This window comes from Pogona vitticeps, chromosome 6, assembly GCF_051106095.1.
Source record: "Pogona vitticeps strain Pit_001003342236 chromosome 6, PviZW2.1, whole genome shotgun sequence".
NCBI lineage: Eukaryota > Metazoa > Chordata > Lepidosauria > Squamata > Agamidae > Pogona > Pogona vitticeps.
Window position 1 is genome coordinate 14,171,679 of NC_135788.1, and position 18,844 is coordinate 14,190,522.

General features: G+C 44.8%; 1 protein-coding gene across 11 annotated transcripts in view; it reads left to right on the forward strand.

Annotated features, from left to right (window-relative positions):
* Positions 1–6,524: 6,524 nt before the first annotated feature.
* Positions 6,525–18,844, forward strand: part of PARD3 (par-3 family cell polarity regulator) — a 578,687-nt gene continuing 566,367 nt past the window's right edge. For 10 of the 11 annotated variants that reach the window (XM_078378538.1, XM_073002942.2, XM_078378539.1 and 7 more), the window contains exon 1: positions 6,692–6,946. In XM_078378538.1, the coding sequence (XP_078234664.1) occupies positions 6,827–6,946 (120 nt within the window). In that variant the 5' untranslated portion in view covers positions 6,692–6,826. Of the gene's footprint in view, positions 6,947–18,844 lie in introns of all 11 variants that reach the window. The other variant, XM_073002940.2, reaches the window with a different exon arrangement.

An 18,844-nucleotide genomic window follows, 5' to 3' on the forward strand; every position in this document is an offset into this window, starting at 1 on the left:
GCTTTCATGACACTGTCCAACCATCTTGTCCTCTGTCATCCCCTTCTCCTCCTGCCTTCATACTTTCCCAACATCAGGGTCTTTTCCAGGGAGTCTTCTCTTCTCATGAGATGGCCAAAGTATTGGAGCCTCAGCTTCAGGATCTGTCCTTCCAGTGAGCACTCAGAGTTGATTTCCTTTAAAATTGATAGGTTTGTTCTCCTTGCAGCCCAGGGGACTCTCAAGAGTCTCCTCCAGCACCACAATTCAAAAGCATCAATTCTTCATTGGTCAGCCTTCTTTATGGTCCATCTCTCACTTCCATACATCGCTACTGGAAAAACCATAGCTTTGACTATGCGGACCTTTGTCGGCAAGGTGATGTCTCTGCTTTTTAAGATGCTGTCTAGGTTTGTCATCGCTTTCTTCCCATGGCTGCTGTCACCTTCTGCACTGATCATGGAACCCAAGAAAATAAAATCTGTCATTGCCTCTATATCTTCCCCCACTTAAGGAGCATACATAGGAAACTGTATTACACTGGAGTTGGACTATTAATTCATCTAGTCTACCATGTTTTCCCGAAAAGAAGACAGGGTCTTATATTAATATTTCCTCCAAAAAACACACTAGGGCTTATTTTGAGGGGATGTTTTCTATTTTTCATGTAAAACAATCTACATTTATTCAAATACCTGTACAGACATATCATCTTCTCTGCTATTTGTAAGACCTCATTGGACAGCCACTTTGCTTTCCTGCATTTCCTTTTCTTTGGGATGGTTTTGTTGCTGCCTCCTGTACAATGTTACGAGCCTCCATCCATAGCTCTTCAGGCACTCTGTCCACCAAATCGAGTTCCTTAAATCTGTTCTTAACTTCCATTGTGTACCCATAAGGGATTTGGTTTAGATTATACCCGACTAACCCAGTGGTTTTTCCTACTTTCTTCAGTTTAAGCTTGAATTTTGCTATAAGAAGCTGATGATCAGAGCCACAATCAGCTCCAGGTCTTGTTTTTGCTGACTGTATAGACCTTCTCCATCTTTGGCTGCAGAGAACATAATCAATTTGATTACAGTATTGCCCATCTGGTGATTTCCATGTGTAGAGTCACCTCTTGTGCTGCTGGAAAAGAGTGTTTGTGACGACCAGCTTGTTCTCTTGACAAAACTCTATTAGCCTATGCCCTGCTTCATTTTGAACTCCAAGGCCAAACTTTCCTGTTGTTCCCTTTATCTCTTGACTCCCTACTTTAGCATTCCAATCCCCTATCATGAGAAGAACATCTTTCTTTGGTGTCAGTTCTAGAAGGTGTTTTAAGTCTTCATAGAATTGGTCAATTTCAGCTTCTTCAGCATGCGTGATTGGTGCATAAACTTGGATGCCTGTAATGTTGAATGGTCTGACTTGGATTTGTATCGAAATAATTCTACCATTTTTCAGATTGCATCCCACTTCAGTGGTACTTGTTCCTAAATACACATGTACCACATCAGACTGATGGGTTTGAAAGGGAGAGTTATAGCTGGTCCATCTTGTGATGGAAATACAGCAGGTGGCAAAATCCATCAAGGAACAAAACAATCAGCTTACCTGTGAAAGGCCCACCTGAATGTCTTTATCTGCTGATGATGGGACAACATACATGGAGCAAACTAGCCTTTCTCAGCTGGGAACTCCAGTATATAGGGCCTGTCAGGGAGGCACCTTTCCCTCACATCTCCAAAGAATTATTCTGTGTGGAGGAGCCTGGAGAAGGTCTATCCTGCCCCCTTAAAGCAAAATCCTCAACTCTCATCCACAACAATTCCTGAAGAACAGTAGAGCAGGTAGAAAAGAAAGCCACTGTTAGCCCTTTCAAGAAGCCAGCTCAGTTGATCCATCAGGCTGAAGAATCTCATACTATTAAGGACTTGTTCTTGTTTTTCTTTTCCTTCTGAATCTCTGTCTCTTTTCGTATCCTATTTTTTAAAGAAAAATCTCCAACTCTCATCTACAACAATTCCTGTAGAAAGAGGTAGAAAAGAAGCCACTGTCAGCCCTTTCAAGAAGCCAGCTCCAAGGTTCTATCATCTGTCAGTTGATCCATCAGGCTGAGGAATCTCATACTATTAAGGATTTTTTCTCATTTTTCTTTTCCTTCTGAATCCCTGCCCCTTTTCGTATCCTGTTTTGTTTAGACTGTAAGCTCAAAGCCAAGGGCTGTCCTATCTCTTTCTATTGGGAAAGATAATGTATGTATATATACAGTATTTATTTATTTATTTTATTTATTTATTTATTTTATTTATATCCCGCCTATCTGGTCCTATCAGGACCACTCTAGGCAGCTGTATTGGTATTGAGAATCTTTTCCAGCTGTAGAATGGTGCAGAGCCATAAGAACGATTGGGCAACTTGGACTCTGACCCAGGATGCTGAAACTGAAAGGGAGCAAAAATGTATAGCTGGAAGGCTAACACTCCAAGCACGTGTACAGCCTCCAGTTACTCCTTCCAAGAAGAGAGAACATGCAAAAGAAGTGGACGCTGAGCCAATAGGGTTGCTATGAGCTCTGACCTGGGCATTCATTTTATTCCTTTGTCCCTTTGCTATTACAGATGGCTCAAGCTTAACCAAGAGGGCAGCAAAACTTCAAGTGTTCAAATTGCTAGTAATATAAGGGGTGTATAAATGCTATCAATAGATAATACAGCGTGTATAAGTTACACTGCACTTTGTCTTTTAAAAGCCAGTGTCCTTTGAAAGAATAGAACATGCAAATTTCACTTTCTTGGGGTCCATGATCACTGCAGAAGGTGACAGCAGCCCCGAAATTAAAAGACGCCTGCTTCTTGGGAGGAAAGTGATGACATATCCTGAAACTGAGGCTCCAATACTTTGGCCATCTCATGAGAAGAGAAGACTCCCTGGAAAAGACCCTGATCTTGGGAAAGTGTGAAGGCAAGAGGAGAAGGGGACGACAGAGGATGAGATGGTTGGACAGTGTCATCAAAGTGACCAACATGAATTTGACCCAGCTCCGGGAGCCAGTGGAAGACAGGAGGGCCTGGCATGCTCTGGTCCATGGGGTCACAAAGAGTCGAACACGACTAAACAACAACAGTTCCCATTGTGTTGCCATGAATAGAGTGATGGACTACGATTCTGGAGAACAGGATTCAAATCCCCACTTGGCCATGGAAACGCACCCACTAGGGGAGCAGAACTGGTAAAACAACTCCTTAATATATGTCACATATCTTGGAAGTTTATTTAGGGCTGCTATAAGTTGGATTTGACTTGACAGCACGGAACACAGACAAACACAATTCCAGTGTTAGTATCTGGTGGTTACAAATGTCATTTGAGAGTCAAACTATCATTCTTTGGGATACAGTCTTCCAATCAGAAATGAAGAATGGTCTGGATCAAAGTTTGGAAAAGTTACTTTTCTGGATCATAACCTCCAGAATTGACAAGTCAGTGTACTGGATTGGCATCTAAGCTAAAGGATTCAGAGAGTTCTCATTAAAAAAGTAAATTTTCCAGCCTCCGATTTGAATCAGTGTACAGTTCACTTCTGTTGCAAAACGGCAGGTCTGAGCTTGCAGCTCTGCTGCAATCCCATCTTACTTTGCTGGATCAGGCCACTTGTCTTATCACTTGATTTTGCTAATTGTATAAGTGGGTTTTGAACACACCGAATTTCGTGAGATCTCTTGTGTGTCTTGACTTGCAATGAGTCTACAGCTAGAGTCTGATCTGATCCTGCATCTCATGAGAAATTGGGCCTTTCTCCTTCCCCATGAGCATATCTTCAGCAAATATGAAGCACAACTTAGCAAGCTGGGACAATATGCGCTCCAGGCAGGATAATAGGATGGAATGCCTCCCCCCAGGTTAAAAGCATGAGACCGGCCACACCGAAAGGAAAAACAAATGACTACTAGAAAGAATATGCTTTCATTTTTATTTATTTATTTATTTATTTATTTATTTATTTATTTATTTATTTATTTATTTATTTATTTATTTATTTATTTATATATATATATCCCGCCCATCTGGTCTGGTCGACCACTCTGGGCGGCTTCCAATAAGGTGTATTTCAGAGTGACCAGAGAAACAAAACCATGATTAATAGCACCAAGTCTGTTTTAAAAAGGATCTGAGATACATTTGACTCAGTTTTGCGCCCATCAGTCTCAAATAGGAAACTTGGGCTGCCTATGCCTTAGCATCACCCCTGTAATCTTTTTTTTTAAAAATAGATTTCCTCCCCTAGCCAAAAAGAAATTCTTTGACTTTCAAAAAGACAGGGAAAAAAAGGGGGGGGGGTCTGTCCTTTAAGAGATAGGCCATAAATTCCAAACTGCTAGCTGAGGAGCTGGAAACCTATCTATCTATCTATCTATCTATCTATCTATCTATCTATCTATCTATCTATCTATCTATCTATCTATCTATCTATCTATCTATCTATCTATCTATCTATCTGTCTGTCTGTCTGTCTGTCTGTCTGTCTGTCTGTCTGTCTATCTATCTATCTATCTATCTATCTATCTATCTATCTATCTATCTATCTATCTATCTATCTATCTATCTATCTATCTATCTATCTATCTATCTATCTATCTATCTATCTATCTATCTATCTATCTGTCTGTCTATCTATTAGATTTTTATCCCACCCATCAAGACCAAGGGTCTGCTCTTGCATACTGCAGCCATCTCCATCTAAGAAGCAAACCTGGCTTCAACATCATCTGCCATATGAATTTGGGACTTTAATAACAGCATATAAATTTGGAACTACCCACAAAAAATTGATGCACAGCCTTGAAGAAGATGATTTATCACTGAAGATTTGCTGGTTTTTGTTTTTGTTTGTTTGTTTGATATTCTTAATGGCCAATTAAAGATATCTGCTCCTGTGTCTGTATTTTTTAGAGTGGATCTAGATGGGTTTATTTGGAAGTTATGTCACCCTGTGTTAGTATGCTTTGTCCACTGGATTAGAGCCTTACAGCATATCCTCATGCATGATCACTTAGGGCTCCACTCCATTGATTAGGATAAAGTTAGGTGCGTAGAGGAGATTCTGGAACAATAAATGAAGCAGCGTATCTGTTTGGGCAATAATTAATATCTCCAGATTAGGAAGTTTCTACTGAGCTCTTGGGACCTAGCAATTGGAGCAGGGCTCCTTTTTGAGATAAAGCATAATTTTCTTGGCAGTACAGCAACTACCATCGCCGCCAGAAGGATCAATAGCAGAGGATAATGGAAGTTGTAGTCCCAAACCTCTAGTGAGGGTGCCAGACTGGAGGAAGGCTGCTCTGAACCCCAACATTTCCATCTGAACTGGATATAATTGCTCCAAAACATTTAAGAAGAACACAGAGTTCTAACTCCTGTCCCTGCCACAGAGACTGGCGAAAGGTTAAGGGGGGAAAAAACCCTTCCAGAACACGGCCAAACAGCCTGAAAACCTACAACAACCATTTAAGAAGCGCTTGGAGAAACAATGTCCATTCAAAGCCCAGAATAAAAGCCTTGTTCAATTTTTAACATAATCTTTAGCCTTTATCTGCCAAAGAAGCTGAGCACTTGAATTGAGTTCCCCTTCTTATCGCTGACCATTTGGCTGGGTTGCAAAGCTTACATTTCCAGCCCTTGTGGTGCCCGATTCTGGGCATGTTTACCTATAAAGATATCGGAAAAAAGCAAACAGAAGTTTTTTTGGCTGTGCGGTTTCCACAGATTTCACCAACTCTCCTTGGGCTTAACCACTAATAAGCAGACTTGTTGTTATTGTCCAGTCATTTCCAACCCTATTAGGGTTTTCAAGGTATTAAGAGCGGTTTATCATGGCCATCCCTCCCCCCCCCCCCAGCCAGCGAGTTCTCATGGCCCAGGGATCATTGGAATCCAGGACTCCTCATTCCCCACCCTAGACAACGCTCAGGAAGCCAATCTCCCCCGGGCCATTTCCACACACCCCCACTCCACAGCCCCTGTTTGTACGCTGCAAAAAAGCCCAAGGGTGTAAACTTCGACAGAGGTGGTAGCACAGCAGCCCAAAGTCAGGCCAACTTTCCCCGACGTCCCACCGGGAAGAAAGACGGGTGGGGGGGCGTGGAGGAAGGCAGCCTCGGTGAATAAGATGCCCCGACCGACCCACCGCGAGGCTTCTGGCCCTTGGCGGGGGCGTGCGCCGCGGAGTGGGGAAAAGCCCATTGCGAAAGGCAGTGCCGCGCTCCGCCTGCTCGGGGAGGCACGGCGGCCCTTCCCCTCCCGCCGGAGAGAGGAGGAGGAGGAGGAGGAAGCTGCTGCCGCCGTCGCCGCCCGGCTGCGCGCAGGAGGAGAGACGCCGAACAGGTGGCCAGAGGCAGCGGCGGCCGCGCCAGGAAGGGAGCGGGAGGGCGGGCAGGCAGGCAGGCAGGCAGGCGTGCGGGGAGCGCTCTGGCCACGGAGGAGGCGGCAGCGGCGGCGGCGCCCCCTCCTCCTCCTCCTCCTCCTCCTCCTGGGCCGGCCGCCGGCCCCCAGCATGTGAGCGCCCGCCCGATCCTCCCCCGGGAAGCCTAGCGCGCCGCGGCGGGACTGCTCGGCGGACTCGGGAGCCCCCCGTCGGCTCCCCCAGGCGCCCGCCCGCCCTGGGGCCGGCCTGCCTGCCGCCCGGAGCTGCTCGCCGCGAGGGGACGGCGGCCAAGGAGGAGGAGGAGGAAGAAGAAGAGGAGGGCGAGCCCAGCCGAACGCGGATCGCCGGCGCCGGAGGAGCGCGGGGTGGGTCGGGGCCGGGGCCGCCGAGCGGAGGAGCGCGCTCCGGGCTGGGAGCCGCGCGCCCGGTCCTCGCGGGAAAATGAAAGTCACCGTGTGCTTCGGCCGGACCCGGGTGGTCGTGCCGTGCGGCGACGGGAACCTGAAAGTTTCCAACCTGATCGAGCAAGCGGCCACCAGGTATCGGAAGGCGATCGCCAAGGTGAGCGCCCGGCGAAGGGGGGGCGGCGGCGGCGGCGAGGGAGGGAGGGGGTCGTGGCGGGGAAAGGGGGCCGGGAGGCTGAGGAGCTGGGGGGGGGGAGAGAGAGAAGAAGTCCCCGGAGGCGAGGGGACAGCTGCGCTTGAGGCGACGCACCCGCAGCAGCTGGAGGAGGAGGAGGAGAAGGAGAGACAGGGAGAGAGAGGGCGCCTGGGATCAATATGGCGCTTCCTGGAAAGAGGGAGGGAGGGAGGAAGAGGGGGGGAAAGTGGCCCTTTGATCTGGAAAAGCGAGCCAAAGAGGGGGAAGTCCGGGTGGGGGGGGCGACTTCTCGGTCCCTCCCCGCAGCGAGGCTCGGGAGGTTGAAGGATCGCCCTCCGCCTCGACTTGGGAAAAGCTCGCCCAAAAAGCGGCGTGCAGGCGAGTTCGGGGCTCGGCCACTTTTCGCCTGGAGTTTTGTTTCCTCTCTCTCTCTCTCTTGACTCCCTCCCCGAGAAACTTTTCCAAGGCCGCCTGGCGCCGGTCAGGGTTGTCCTCGGGTCGGGATCCCGAGCGGTGGGAAGGGATCCCAACACAAACGCGCGCGCGCACACACACACGTTGCGTGGGGAAGCCACGGTTTTAGGGAAGGAGCGAAGTGGCCGTGAACGTGGCTCGGTTCCGTCCCTCTCCCTCCCCCCCCCACACCCCAGGGCTCAGTAACCGCTGAGGCGGGCTGAGATTTCTTTCTATTTCCCCCCCACTTCGCCTCAGCTCCCCACACCGACCCGGTTTATGGGGCGGGGAGGTGGCCCGGAGGCGCCCTTGCCGCGCGAGCGCGTGGGCGCCTTGTGAGGGGCCTGAACTCTTCTTTGTTGTTGTTGTTGTTGTCGTCTGTTTGGGAACCCAGCGAGGGGGGGGGCGCCGTGGAAGACCTTCCCCGCACTCCACCCCAGAGGGGCTTCCCCTCTTCCCCGAGGGGCGAAGGAGAGGAAGGTTTTCCCCCCGCCGTCTCCCACCCCAGCCGGGCTGTGGGGAGGGCGGCGGGGAGTCGCCGTTTCCCTCCCTCCCTCCCTCCTCACACAATTGTTGCACGGGGGCCCGTCGTTCTTTCAAAAGAGTGACTCCGAGCGCCCAACGTGTGCCTTTCCACACAGACGCAGAGGAAAGAGATTTATTTGCCCAAACCCTCCAACCTCGCTCGTCCCCCTCCCCGCGTCGGGCAAGTTTCTCCCCCTCTCCGTGGGCTGTGGCTCCCTGTAAAGACTTGAAATCCAGCCCCAGGCTTTCCAGCTCGTGCAGGCCCGAGAGAGAGAGAGGGAAGGAGAAGGAGGGAGACGCCGACTGAGGGGCGACTGAGGGGCGAGAGGGGCAGGCTGTGCGTGTGTGTGTGTGTGTGGGCGGGGGGGGGGGAGAGAAACGATTCGAAAATCACGGAGTCTACATGTATATTAGCAGGAACTCAAGTTCTGTTGTCGAAAACGTCTCTGGGTTCAGTGTGTCGTTCCCTCCCCCTTGCCAAAACGTGCAAAGAGATTCCATGAGCTAATGCAGAAGTTGCAATGGGGTGGTGGTGCTTATTCCTGTTATTAGGGAGGGGGAAAATGAAGTTGATTTTATTGAGGAAGAAATTGCTATGCCCTCGCTAGCTTTCTAAACAATGGCAGTCTCTTCTCTGTACTTCCAGGGGGGGAAGAAACAAAAAGTTTGAGTTCCGATAAAGGTTTGTATGATTGCATACAACCATATGGGAAAGGGGGGGAGAGAAAGAAGCCCTGAACCCTTCCACCCCCCAGATCAGGCTTCACACTTTGCCTGGACTATGCCCAATGTGTTGATCCTACCTCAGTTAGAGCCAGATTGTGCTGCTGCTTGGACAGTATTGCATTTCAAGTTCGATTGGACTATTCCTGATTTTGCAGGCACCCCTCCTCCCTCACAGATACATAAACATTTGGGATACATTCTTGGAACTACCCATTGTGGCCTGTATAAAAATGCCCAGTGCCTCTGAGTCTGTGGTAAACTCCAGCTAACTAAATATGCATTCCTGTTTTCTATAAACAAACAAAACAGAAACAACAACATCCCATAACTTTCCCTTAAACTGATCATCTGGGTCCGTGCATGCCTTCCGGCAATTTTTACATCTTGGCCCTCTATGTAGCAGCTGGAGAGAATATTTTGGGACTGGGTTGGGAGGGAGAGCTCTACTAATTACAGGAAGGGGTATTTGATCTTATTTTCATGTTAAACTGACTCATTTCCACTAAAATTATGCACTGAATGTGCAAAAAGCTCAGCAGACATGATGAGCAACAGAAAAGAAAAATCCTGTCTATTGACATTGCTCTTTGGTCTTGTAGGAAACCCAAACCATGGTCAAAACAGATAGAGGTTCACAGACAAATATTAGAGACAGAAACAGCTATCTTCTGTGTAAAACAAAACAGGGCCATTGAAAAAAGATGGATGCATTTCTAAGACTTTAAAGCTTTGTATGTCTTTTTTCTAACTATGAGGTCTTTAGATTGTAAGATACATGTATTTATTGCTTGGAGAGTAGAAGAAACCTTTTGCTGTGGAGAGGAGAGCCTTTCTCTAACATAAAGCAAGCTCAGGAGTGTTCCGACTCATATCAAAAACTGGTTTTTGACTCATATCAAAAACTCTAGGCCTTTGTGAGCAGAATTCCCCTCTTGCTTCAATGCACTCTTAAGCTAGGTTGAGACATGGTGTCCCTCCCTGCACAGCGGACCCTCTGTTTTGCTGTGGTGCCTTGGAAACAGTGTCACAATGTGCTAATACTTAGCTGCAGCTGACTTATGGGCTTGATGCTTAGAAAACTTGCATCATAGAAGGTGCAAGGTCATGTCTTCTGGGTATGTTGTATCTCTGCAGCAGGTCAGCTAACAATCTAATGCATAGGAACCACTGATAGCAAGGTCTTCAATGAACTTGTCTAGTCCGCTTTTCAACGCTTCTGACTTGTTAGCAGCTTTTTTTAAAAAAATCTCTGTGCTATGTGATAAAGCACAGTTTTCTGGCCTCTGTTGCTGCTCCCAGTTTCTGGAACTCCTTTCCCATGGGAAGCTAGGCTGGCCCTATCATTGCTGTCCTTTCGCAAGCAAGCAAAGACCTTTCTGTTCAGGCAGGTTTTCCCTTCATAACTGTTAGCCTGAGAGGGTTTTGAAAATGAATAGTTGTCCTCTGTTGTTTTAAATGTGTTTTCGTTGTTGTTGTTTAGTCGTTTAGTCGTGTCCGACTCTTCGTGACCTCATGGACCAGAGCATGCCAGGCCCTCCTATCTTCCACTGCCTCCCGGAGTTGGGTCAAATCCATGTTGGTAGCTTCGGTGACACTGTCCAACCATCTCATCCTCTGTCGTCCCCTTCTCCTCCTGCCTTCACACTTTCCCAACATCAAGGTCTTTTCCAGGGAGTCTTCTCTTCTCATGAGATGGCCAAAGTACTGGAGCCTCAGCTTCAGGATCTGTCCTTCCAGCGAGCACTCAGGGTTAATTTCCTTTAGAATTGACAGGTTAGTTCTCCTTGCAGTTCAAAATGTGTTTTAATATTGATTTTATTATTGTTTTAAATGTAATATTTGTTTAATGGGTTTTTGAATATTTGTGTACCTACTGTTTTTAGCTTCTACATATTGTCTTTTTAATGATGTAAGCCACCTGGGGTTCTTTTTTAAGGAGAAAGGCGGTATGTATGTATGTATGGACGGACGGACGGACGGATGGACGGACAGGTAGATATTCTTCAGAAGAAAAGCAATATTTGCACATAACTGCACAGAATCACCTTGTCTTGTGGCATGACACCTAGTGCATGAAAGATTGTTGACGAAACTCCTTCAGATGTCTACTTAAAGACTGGAAAATGCTTGGCACCTTCAGTGGGATGTACGAATAGATCTGGCAGTTTTGTTTTGGGGTGCTTGGGTTCAATGTGTGTGCGGTCAACTATTTTATGAACGCCATTAATAGGACAATTTTCATGGCCTCTTCTTTCTGCCTTTCTATTCTTCTTGTCCACAGTGTGAACAACGTCCAGCTTGGATCCTCTATCTATAGATCTGTATGCTAAAGAAGCGCGCTGGAAGTGGGCGGTGGTGCCTGAAAACCTAGGGTATAATGCATTTGCTAGTCTTGAAGATGCCTCAGAAGGGTTTGTTGTTTTGTTTCCAAGACAATTCATGCATTACATTGTTTCACAATATGCTGCCCCAAGCCTGGGTTTGCTACAAAGTGTACAGGGCTGCTGTAGCTTTCCTGAGGAGTGGAGCTGTATACAGTAGTTTAGTAGCTTAAAAGGCCGTCTTTCTGTGCCTACCAAAAAGTTTATTGTATAGTTTTTTTTTAATAAAGGTAATGGATGAAGACTTGCTTTGCTTTGGGACAGACAGCCTCTGCTGCCTGTGGAGTTAGATGGTTTTTGCACCTGAATGCTTTAATGCACCCAATCTTCAGAGGTGGTGAAACTTACTGAATGGATGCAGCATTAGGCTCTTGGCAGATCTCACAGTTTGAGTGGTTTTTTTGGTGAGAGTTTCTCTCTAGATACTAATATTTTCTTTAAACAGACTGCAGAGGCATGTCTGGGTCTTCAGAAGTGACACGTTAAATGTGCATCAAGTTTTCTATTGAGAGTATCAAAATAATCCCCCCAAATGCCTAGATATGCATCTTCTGAAATGTTTTGCAAGCAGTGCTGACATCTTTTAAGGAAGTGTTGTTAAACACTGAAATGAGAAGAGTGCTTTATGGCTTGTTTTCCATCCCTTGCGCTGAAAGCTTGTTGGGTATCATGAAGATTAAGTGGAAGAAACTGCAGAAGAAACGCATCAGACTGGCGTGATTAGGCATGCACGTAACTGTCTCAAAAGAGTGTGACTTTGTCTCTCCTCTTGCAGTTTGCTGGAAGTGTATGTTGGCGTGATAAGCATTTGTAGGAGTGGTGGCTTTGGAATTAAATCTGCTCTTTCCTAGTGTCCCAGGCCAGCTATCTGGGACATCCAGATGATGACACTCCCCTCCTCATACCATTCTTTGGTGGGTTCTCATTTTTTGTAGAGGTCCTCCCAGTTCTAACACATTGAAATGCTTCGCCTAAAGCTTTGTTACTGGTCAGCAAGAGCTTTAACTTAAAATATGCTGGTGTTTTTGGTCTCATGTTTTTGCCTTCGGACCAGCAAGTCATGTGGTTCCAGAGAGCTTCTGTTAAATTGCATTGGTCCTTTGGCTGAAAGTGGTTGCCTGCCTTTGGATTTTGACCTTATACAGGGATCTAGTTGAAGCTCATTCAAAGAGTTTCTATCAATACGTTCATTAAACACTTATTGGTTTCTTCTCTTTAGGATAGTCTGTCAAATGTGGTGTATAGTGACATTGCATGGATAATAAACATGCACTGGGATCCTATGTATATTTGCCTGAAAGTACATTTCACTGATCATGAGGGATTTCTAGATATTAGCAGCTCAGAAATGCTTTACCAGTCACTCTTTTTTGGTAGGACTGTGGAAGGGTGCAGCTTGCCCAAGGCCACATGGGTTCAAGGCTTGTAACTCCATTGCCAAGCCATACATGCTCCAGATGATCTCAGCTGGCTCCTTTCCTGGGAGATTCTTTTCCTGGGGGAGGGGTTCAGATCCCAGTGCTGCAAGCCACTGAGTTGCACCAGTTCTCTAAAGCTGAGTTCTCCAGCCCTGAAAATACCTTTATAGAAAGCCATTTTCACAATTAAGCCAGTTATAATGTGAATGACATCTTTTGTTGTTGTTGGAATGGAATTAGGCTGGGGGGAAAAAAAATCAAATGTTAATTACATGCTAGGAGACAGGACTGGCTTTATGAAAAGAAGAGTTAAGAAAACATTTGTGACTAAATGTACCTTTTTGCTTTGCCTGTTGTGCTTTATAATGAGAGATTGAATCGTGTCTCATCCTTGCACTTCTAGTTGTGGATGGAGATCCACGTGAGTGGATATCTGTCCCTGCTTAGAAGGCAGGATAGCCTGTAAGCCTTTCACAGACAGAAAGCACAGCTCAGTTTTGTGCTTGGCTGATTAGGAGAAAACCGTGGAAACAGACATCAGGCACAAGCCTCTGGTCTCTACTCCTTCTCCTGGTAGTTTATACATTTTTTTTCCTTGAATACCTTTTAAAACTGCAAATTGTAGCTCAACTTTACATTTCTTTAAATTTGCTCTTATCTCCACTCATTGATCAGTGATATGAATAAGGATTTCCTTTCTCAGTTCTGGAGGTGGAAGGTGGTCAAGCATGGGAAGGAAATTGGCAGGCCACATGGGAAATGTCAGCAGGCTGGTTTTTACCTATGGGTTGCAGGTTCCCCATCCCTGCTGGAAAGCATAATCTGTGAAGGAGAGTTGGAAGGAGAGTTTGTTAGGACAACACCAGGCTTAGATCCTGAATAGATTTGCTTGGAAATGAGTCCCAGCAGTGAAATGGAGAACTGAATGCTTCTTAGGATCTCAGGTGCTTTGGATATGACCAAGGAGGATAGATTGCAAATATGCCCCAAGGGTAGCTGCTTCTTTCACATTTTGTACTTGCCTATGGGTACATATTTGCTACCTGAGAACATTCTTCACCAGTTGAAGTGAAAGGTGTGTCTCTCACCAGGGACACATGGCAGGTATGGATTGGGGGGGGGAAAGCCCTCATCTGGCATTTCTAGTACTTGATGGCTCTGTAGCATCACTAAAGATCAAACTGGGATTGGTATCATTCTGAATTGTGTGGTTGGCGTTTCCCCCTTTATGGGGCTATGGGAGGGAATAAAAATTTGAGGAGGTGGACTGGACTGGAAGGTTGTGGAACAGGTAAGTCAAAACATGTGCCATGGGTGGATCACTTGGCTTCCAATCCCAGGGTCAATAGAATTAAAGGAATTTCTCAATTTGGCATCCAGCTCTTGAGTGGTAGTTGCCAAATTTTCAAGGAATCTCACATTACCTCTTGTGGTAATGTGTTACCTGTCTTTTAAAAAGGTAAACCATGTTTCAGGTGGATATGGCCAAATAAGTGTTGTACTGTCATGTTCTCAACAACTATCAGAAGCCGGACACTGATTTCAATTGTTTGCCTATAGCTTCAGTGTGAAATTGTACGGAAAGGTTTTGCTGCTTTTGTGTCATTCATTAATATCTATAAGAAAGAGAACTGGCTTTCCTAGATACTGTGTTATTTTTGGTTGGAGAGTAAAAAATCAATACAAGTAAGCAGAGTCCACTTTTATTACCATTTCCCCCTAACAGTTGCTCAAAGAAGTACCTTGTAAAACCACCTTTGGTTTGCTTTTGTTTGGGAAAGTGGGGCTGTTTTGAGCCAACATGCAAAGCACTCTGCAAGATGTGGCGGTGGTTTTGTTTAGTATTGATCACAGCTGATGCCTTCCAGATGTCTGGGGTACATAGCTGATTGGGTCTTTTTTGGGGGGGAGTTGTAGTTCAAGATGTCTGGAGAGCACCATGTTGGGAAAGGCTGCCACAAAGCATGTGAACTCCGTCCTTCTTGCTTTACTTCATGGCTTGCGTTTCTTGTACAACTGGTTTTTTGCTTCTATGGGAATTCTATCTCTTCATAAATTGCACAACCCTCTGTGTTTTTATTCTGGAAAAGTCCTGCAACAAAGGCTTTACTAAAGTGTCTGTTGGTAAATTTATCAAAGAGTCTTTTTTTTTTTTTTTTTTGAAAAGAGCAATTTTTGTGATGTTTATGAACTGGAGTCAAGAACTGGGGCAGATCTAATTTACAAAAGGTCTGGATACAAATTCTGTTGATGCTGCTTGCTTTAGAATACCAACTTCGCACAGTCCTTTCAGGACAAGGTAGGAGGATGCAGGTAGCTTGAATAGGGAACTTCAGACCAAGCCCCTTTGCACCACACACCTGGATTATGGCTGAAGCCAGCATTGCAAAATTGTGTAGCATATGTTTGCCCACAAGCACAGAAATCATCAGTCTGGATCAGAGTCACTCATCTCTCACTGATTTGGATGATGTTGGTGATAAATACTACTTGACATAACCTCAGAAAGAACAAAATGCTCCACACAAATTATTTAGGTAATCCTTAAAACAACAGTGTAAATTAGGTAGCATTATTATTTCCATTTTGCAGATGGGAACATTGATATCCAGGAGGGTGACTTGGATGAAAACTGAACCAGATACTTGATAATAATAATGTGCTGTCAAGTCAATGCTGATTGCAGCAACCCTTTTTTGTGGTTATCCAGGTAGAGAATAAACAGAAGTTTACCATTCCCTTATGTTACATTTTAGCATATTCTCATCTTCCCTGAGCCAGGGACCTTTCAAATGTTTTGGACTACGGCTTGCATTAGACACACAAGGCATGACCAGTAGTTGTGGATTATGGAAGTTGTAATTCGTCTAGAGGGCATTCACTTGAAATAGGTTCCTGATGCTTGAATGGCAGTAATTCTGTTGTTTCATACACAGAAACAGGTTGCTATCCTAATCTGGTTGCAGTCCTAAATACATGTGTTGTTGTTGTTAAGTCGTGTCTGACTCTTCGTGACCCCATGGACCACTAAATACATGTACCAGGAAACAAACCCCTCTAAACTCAGTGGGAATTACTTCTGCATAAACAAATGCAGGCTGTCATTTCCCTGACACTGTAAATTGTTAAACTTTGTGCTGCAAATCTTTGATTTCTGTTGTTTGGGCACTGAAAATTAATCTCTTAACGTTCAAAAGCTTATATTATTTTTTTTTGCCAAAATATTTTTAGCAGTTGTGAGTTTATGGAATAGTAGCTCCAGTTGTTGTTTCTCAATAATGTGTTCCAGATGTGTGTGCAGATAAAAGAAGATGTTTGAACTTAAGTCTTTGCAATTTTAAATAACAAAGAGTTCTAAATAGCCCATTGTTTGCCTACAAGGCTATAATTTTTCTTATTTTCAAAGGCAGTGTGGGATCGTTAGCATAAAATATAGCTGTCAGCAGCAAAGATAGCTGCTTTTGCTCAACCAAGCAGCAAAAACAAAGCAAAGCAAAAACAAAACAACTTATTTCAGGTACCTTGCAGTGTGTATATAACCTGTTGGTCAGGGAGTGAGTGTGAAAAACAGACTATGCATTAGTGATTGTATTATGACCTGGTATGTAGATAGTAAATATTTGTTAGCTTTTAATATTCCAGGAGCTGGCTGGCTGGCTGAGCGGTTTAGGTATCTGGCTGCAGAGCTGGAGGTAGTGAGTTCAATTCCTCCATTGTGCTTCTCAGGTGAAGAGAGTGGCTGACTGGCTGAGGAGATGGGGGAGGGGAATAGCACTACCTGTGCTGCCGCCTTTACAACTGGGACATGGAGACGAACTTCTTCACTGGTCACCTTCCCAATCCAAGATGGTAGGATGGCAATGGGGTAGCGGCATATTTATTTATTTATTTATTTATTTATTTATTTATTTATTTATTTATTTATTTATTTATTTATTTATTTATTTATTTATTTATTTGATTTTTTTAACCCCGCCCCCCTAGACAGCGTCTACTCGAGGCAGCTTACAAATATCATAAAATATCATAAAAACATCGTAAACATTAAACAATTGAATCAATAATATGGAGCATTCAAGATGGGGAATGACAGAAAACAAGAATTGACAGAAGGGAAGGCCTGCCTAAAGAGCCAAGTCTTTAAATGGCTCTTAAAAACACCCAGTGAGGGTGCCAGGCGGATCTCTGTTGGAAAGCTGTTCTATAGTCACTGCCGAGAAGGCCCAGTTTCTTCTTCTTTCTTTCCGGACCTCTCTCGACGTTAGGCCCCTCAACCGTCCCTCCTGGCTGTGCTGAGTAATTCGGGTAGATCTAGGTGGGAGAAGGCGATCTGCCAGGTATCGAGGTCCCAAACTGTTTAGGGCTTTATACGTCGTCATTAACATTGTATGTTAATGATGAACATATTGATGACTAGAAGAGATGTGGTTGTTATGCAGATGAGATGTTATGAACAAATGTCAATGTAGGACAGGAGTCTTGAGGGCGGCATTATTTGTTGTGTTGCTATGTAGATTCCTCCATTCTTTTAGTTTCTTCCCCACCATTCTTTTTTCTTCCCAAAAAGCAGGAGAATAAGCTCTATAAACCCTTCAAAACATAAGGAACAATTGAGGAAAAAAGCTGAGGAACTGAAAGAGATCCTTGGAAACAAAAGATAAGAATGCTGCCTGTGAGAGAACCAGTTCTTGTTGCTGGGTGTGCGTAGGTGAAGCCATGACAGATGAAGAAAAGGGAGCTCATGGAAAATCAGGAGAAGGTAGTGATTCTTGTTCATAAGTGGGAGCATTATTTAGGCCCAGGTGAACATACTCCTGTCTTATAGGACCAACATTGATTTACCACCACCCCTGAAACCTGAGATCCAACTATTGGATCCCTGATGGAAAACAGACGTTGAATTTAAGAACCTTTTTCAGGACCCCTACTGAAAGAAATTTGAAGCCCTCTGTGCACACACACATCATTGGTATTTCACCAATGTAATATTGGTGGGAGTCATTTTATTGCTGCTATTATAGAGCATTTCAGGGGTCAGAAATAACAGAATAATCGAGTTGGAAGGGGCCTATAAGACCATCGAGTCCAAACCCCTGCTCAAGGCAGGAATCCAAATCAAAACAGATTTGACAGATGACTGTCCACTTTTCTGTTAAATATCTCTAGCATTGGAATGCTCATCATCTCCTGAGGTAATTGATTCCATTGTTGTACTACTCTAACAGTTAAGATGTTTTCCTGATATTCACTCTGAATCTGGCTTCCTGCAGCTTAAGCCCATTATCCTTCTTTATCCCTTGCTCTTAATTGAGAAAACTTCCAGTGGGCCTCCAGCTGCCCCAGTTTGGGTGGTGATTTTTACATACCTACATCTACCTGAAGCAAGCACCGTTAAACTCTCTATGGCGTCTGAATGAAGAACAGCCATATGTAGGATTGTTTTCTTAATATTCCATGAACAGACGTTACTATGATTCCTCACAGGCTTTATTTGCTTAGGGCAGGAAGCCTTCTTACTACTTAAGTTGTGACTATATAGATTGCTAGTGTTGTGTTTAGATCACAGATTGGAAAATTACAAGTCCCATATCTCCCGCAGGGAGTTGTGGTCCAAAAATGTAACATTGCCAGGCTTTAGTTTAGAGACTGAATATTGTGGGTGTACTTTAAGCCTATAGTGGGGGTGGGAGAAACTTTTTTTGTTTTATTTATGAGCTGTAGTAGCTACAGTTTTGGAATATGTTAAGTATGCTTTTCATTAAGCTTTTTGTAAATAAATAAGAAATGCTACAATTTAACACACTTTGCTTTAGGGTGTTTGTGTTTTGGGCAGTGAGGGTATACATTCCATCTCTGCTTTCAGTTCCTCCCTTTTGTTTCCAGAACACTGAAAACTTAGAATCTTTTGGACTTCGGATTTTCACGGAACTTGCTTGGAATAGCTTATTGTCACATCAATGTCTGGCCTAAAGGGAGAAGACTGTGTATAGAAGGCAATCATCCATTTAGTATACAGTGGTGCCTTGCTTAATGACGTTAATTCATTCCAGCAAAATCGCTGTAGAGCGAAAACGTCGTAAAGCAAAAATAAAAAAACCATTGAAACGCATTAAAACCCAGTTAATGCGTTCCAGTGGGCTAAAAATTCACCGTCCAGCGAAGATCCTCCATACGGCGGCCATTTTTGGTGCCTGTATAGTGAGGAATCAATCCCTAAGCACAGTGGGGAGCCATTTTGCGCACCCGGTGGCCATTTTGAAAACCTGACGATCAGCTGTTTTGATTGTCGTAATGCGAAGAATTGGTTCCCAAAGCAGGGAACCGATCTTCGCAAAGTGAACAAAAAACATTTAAAA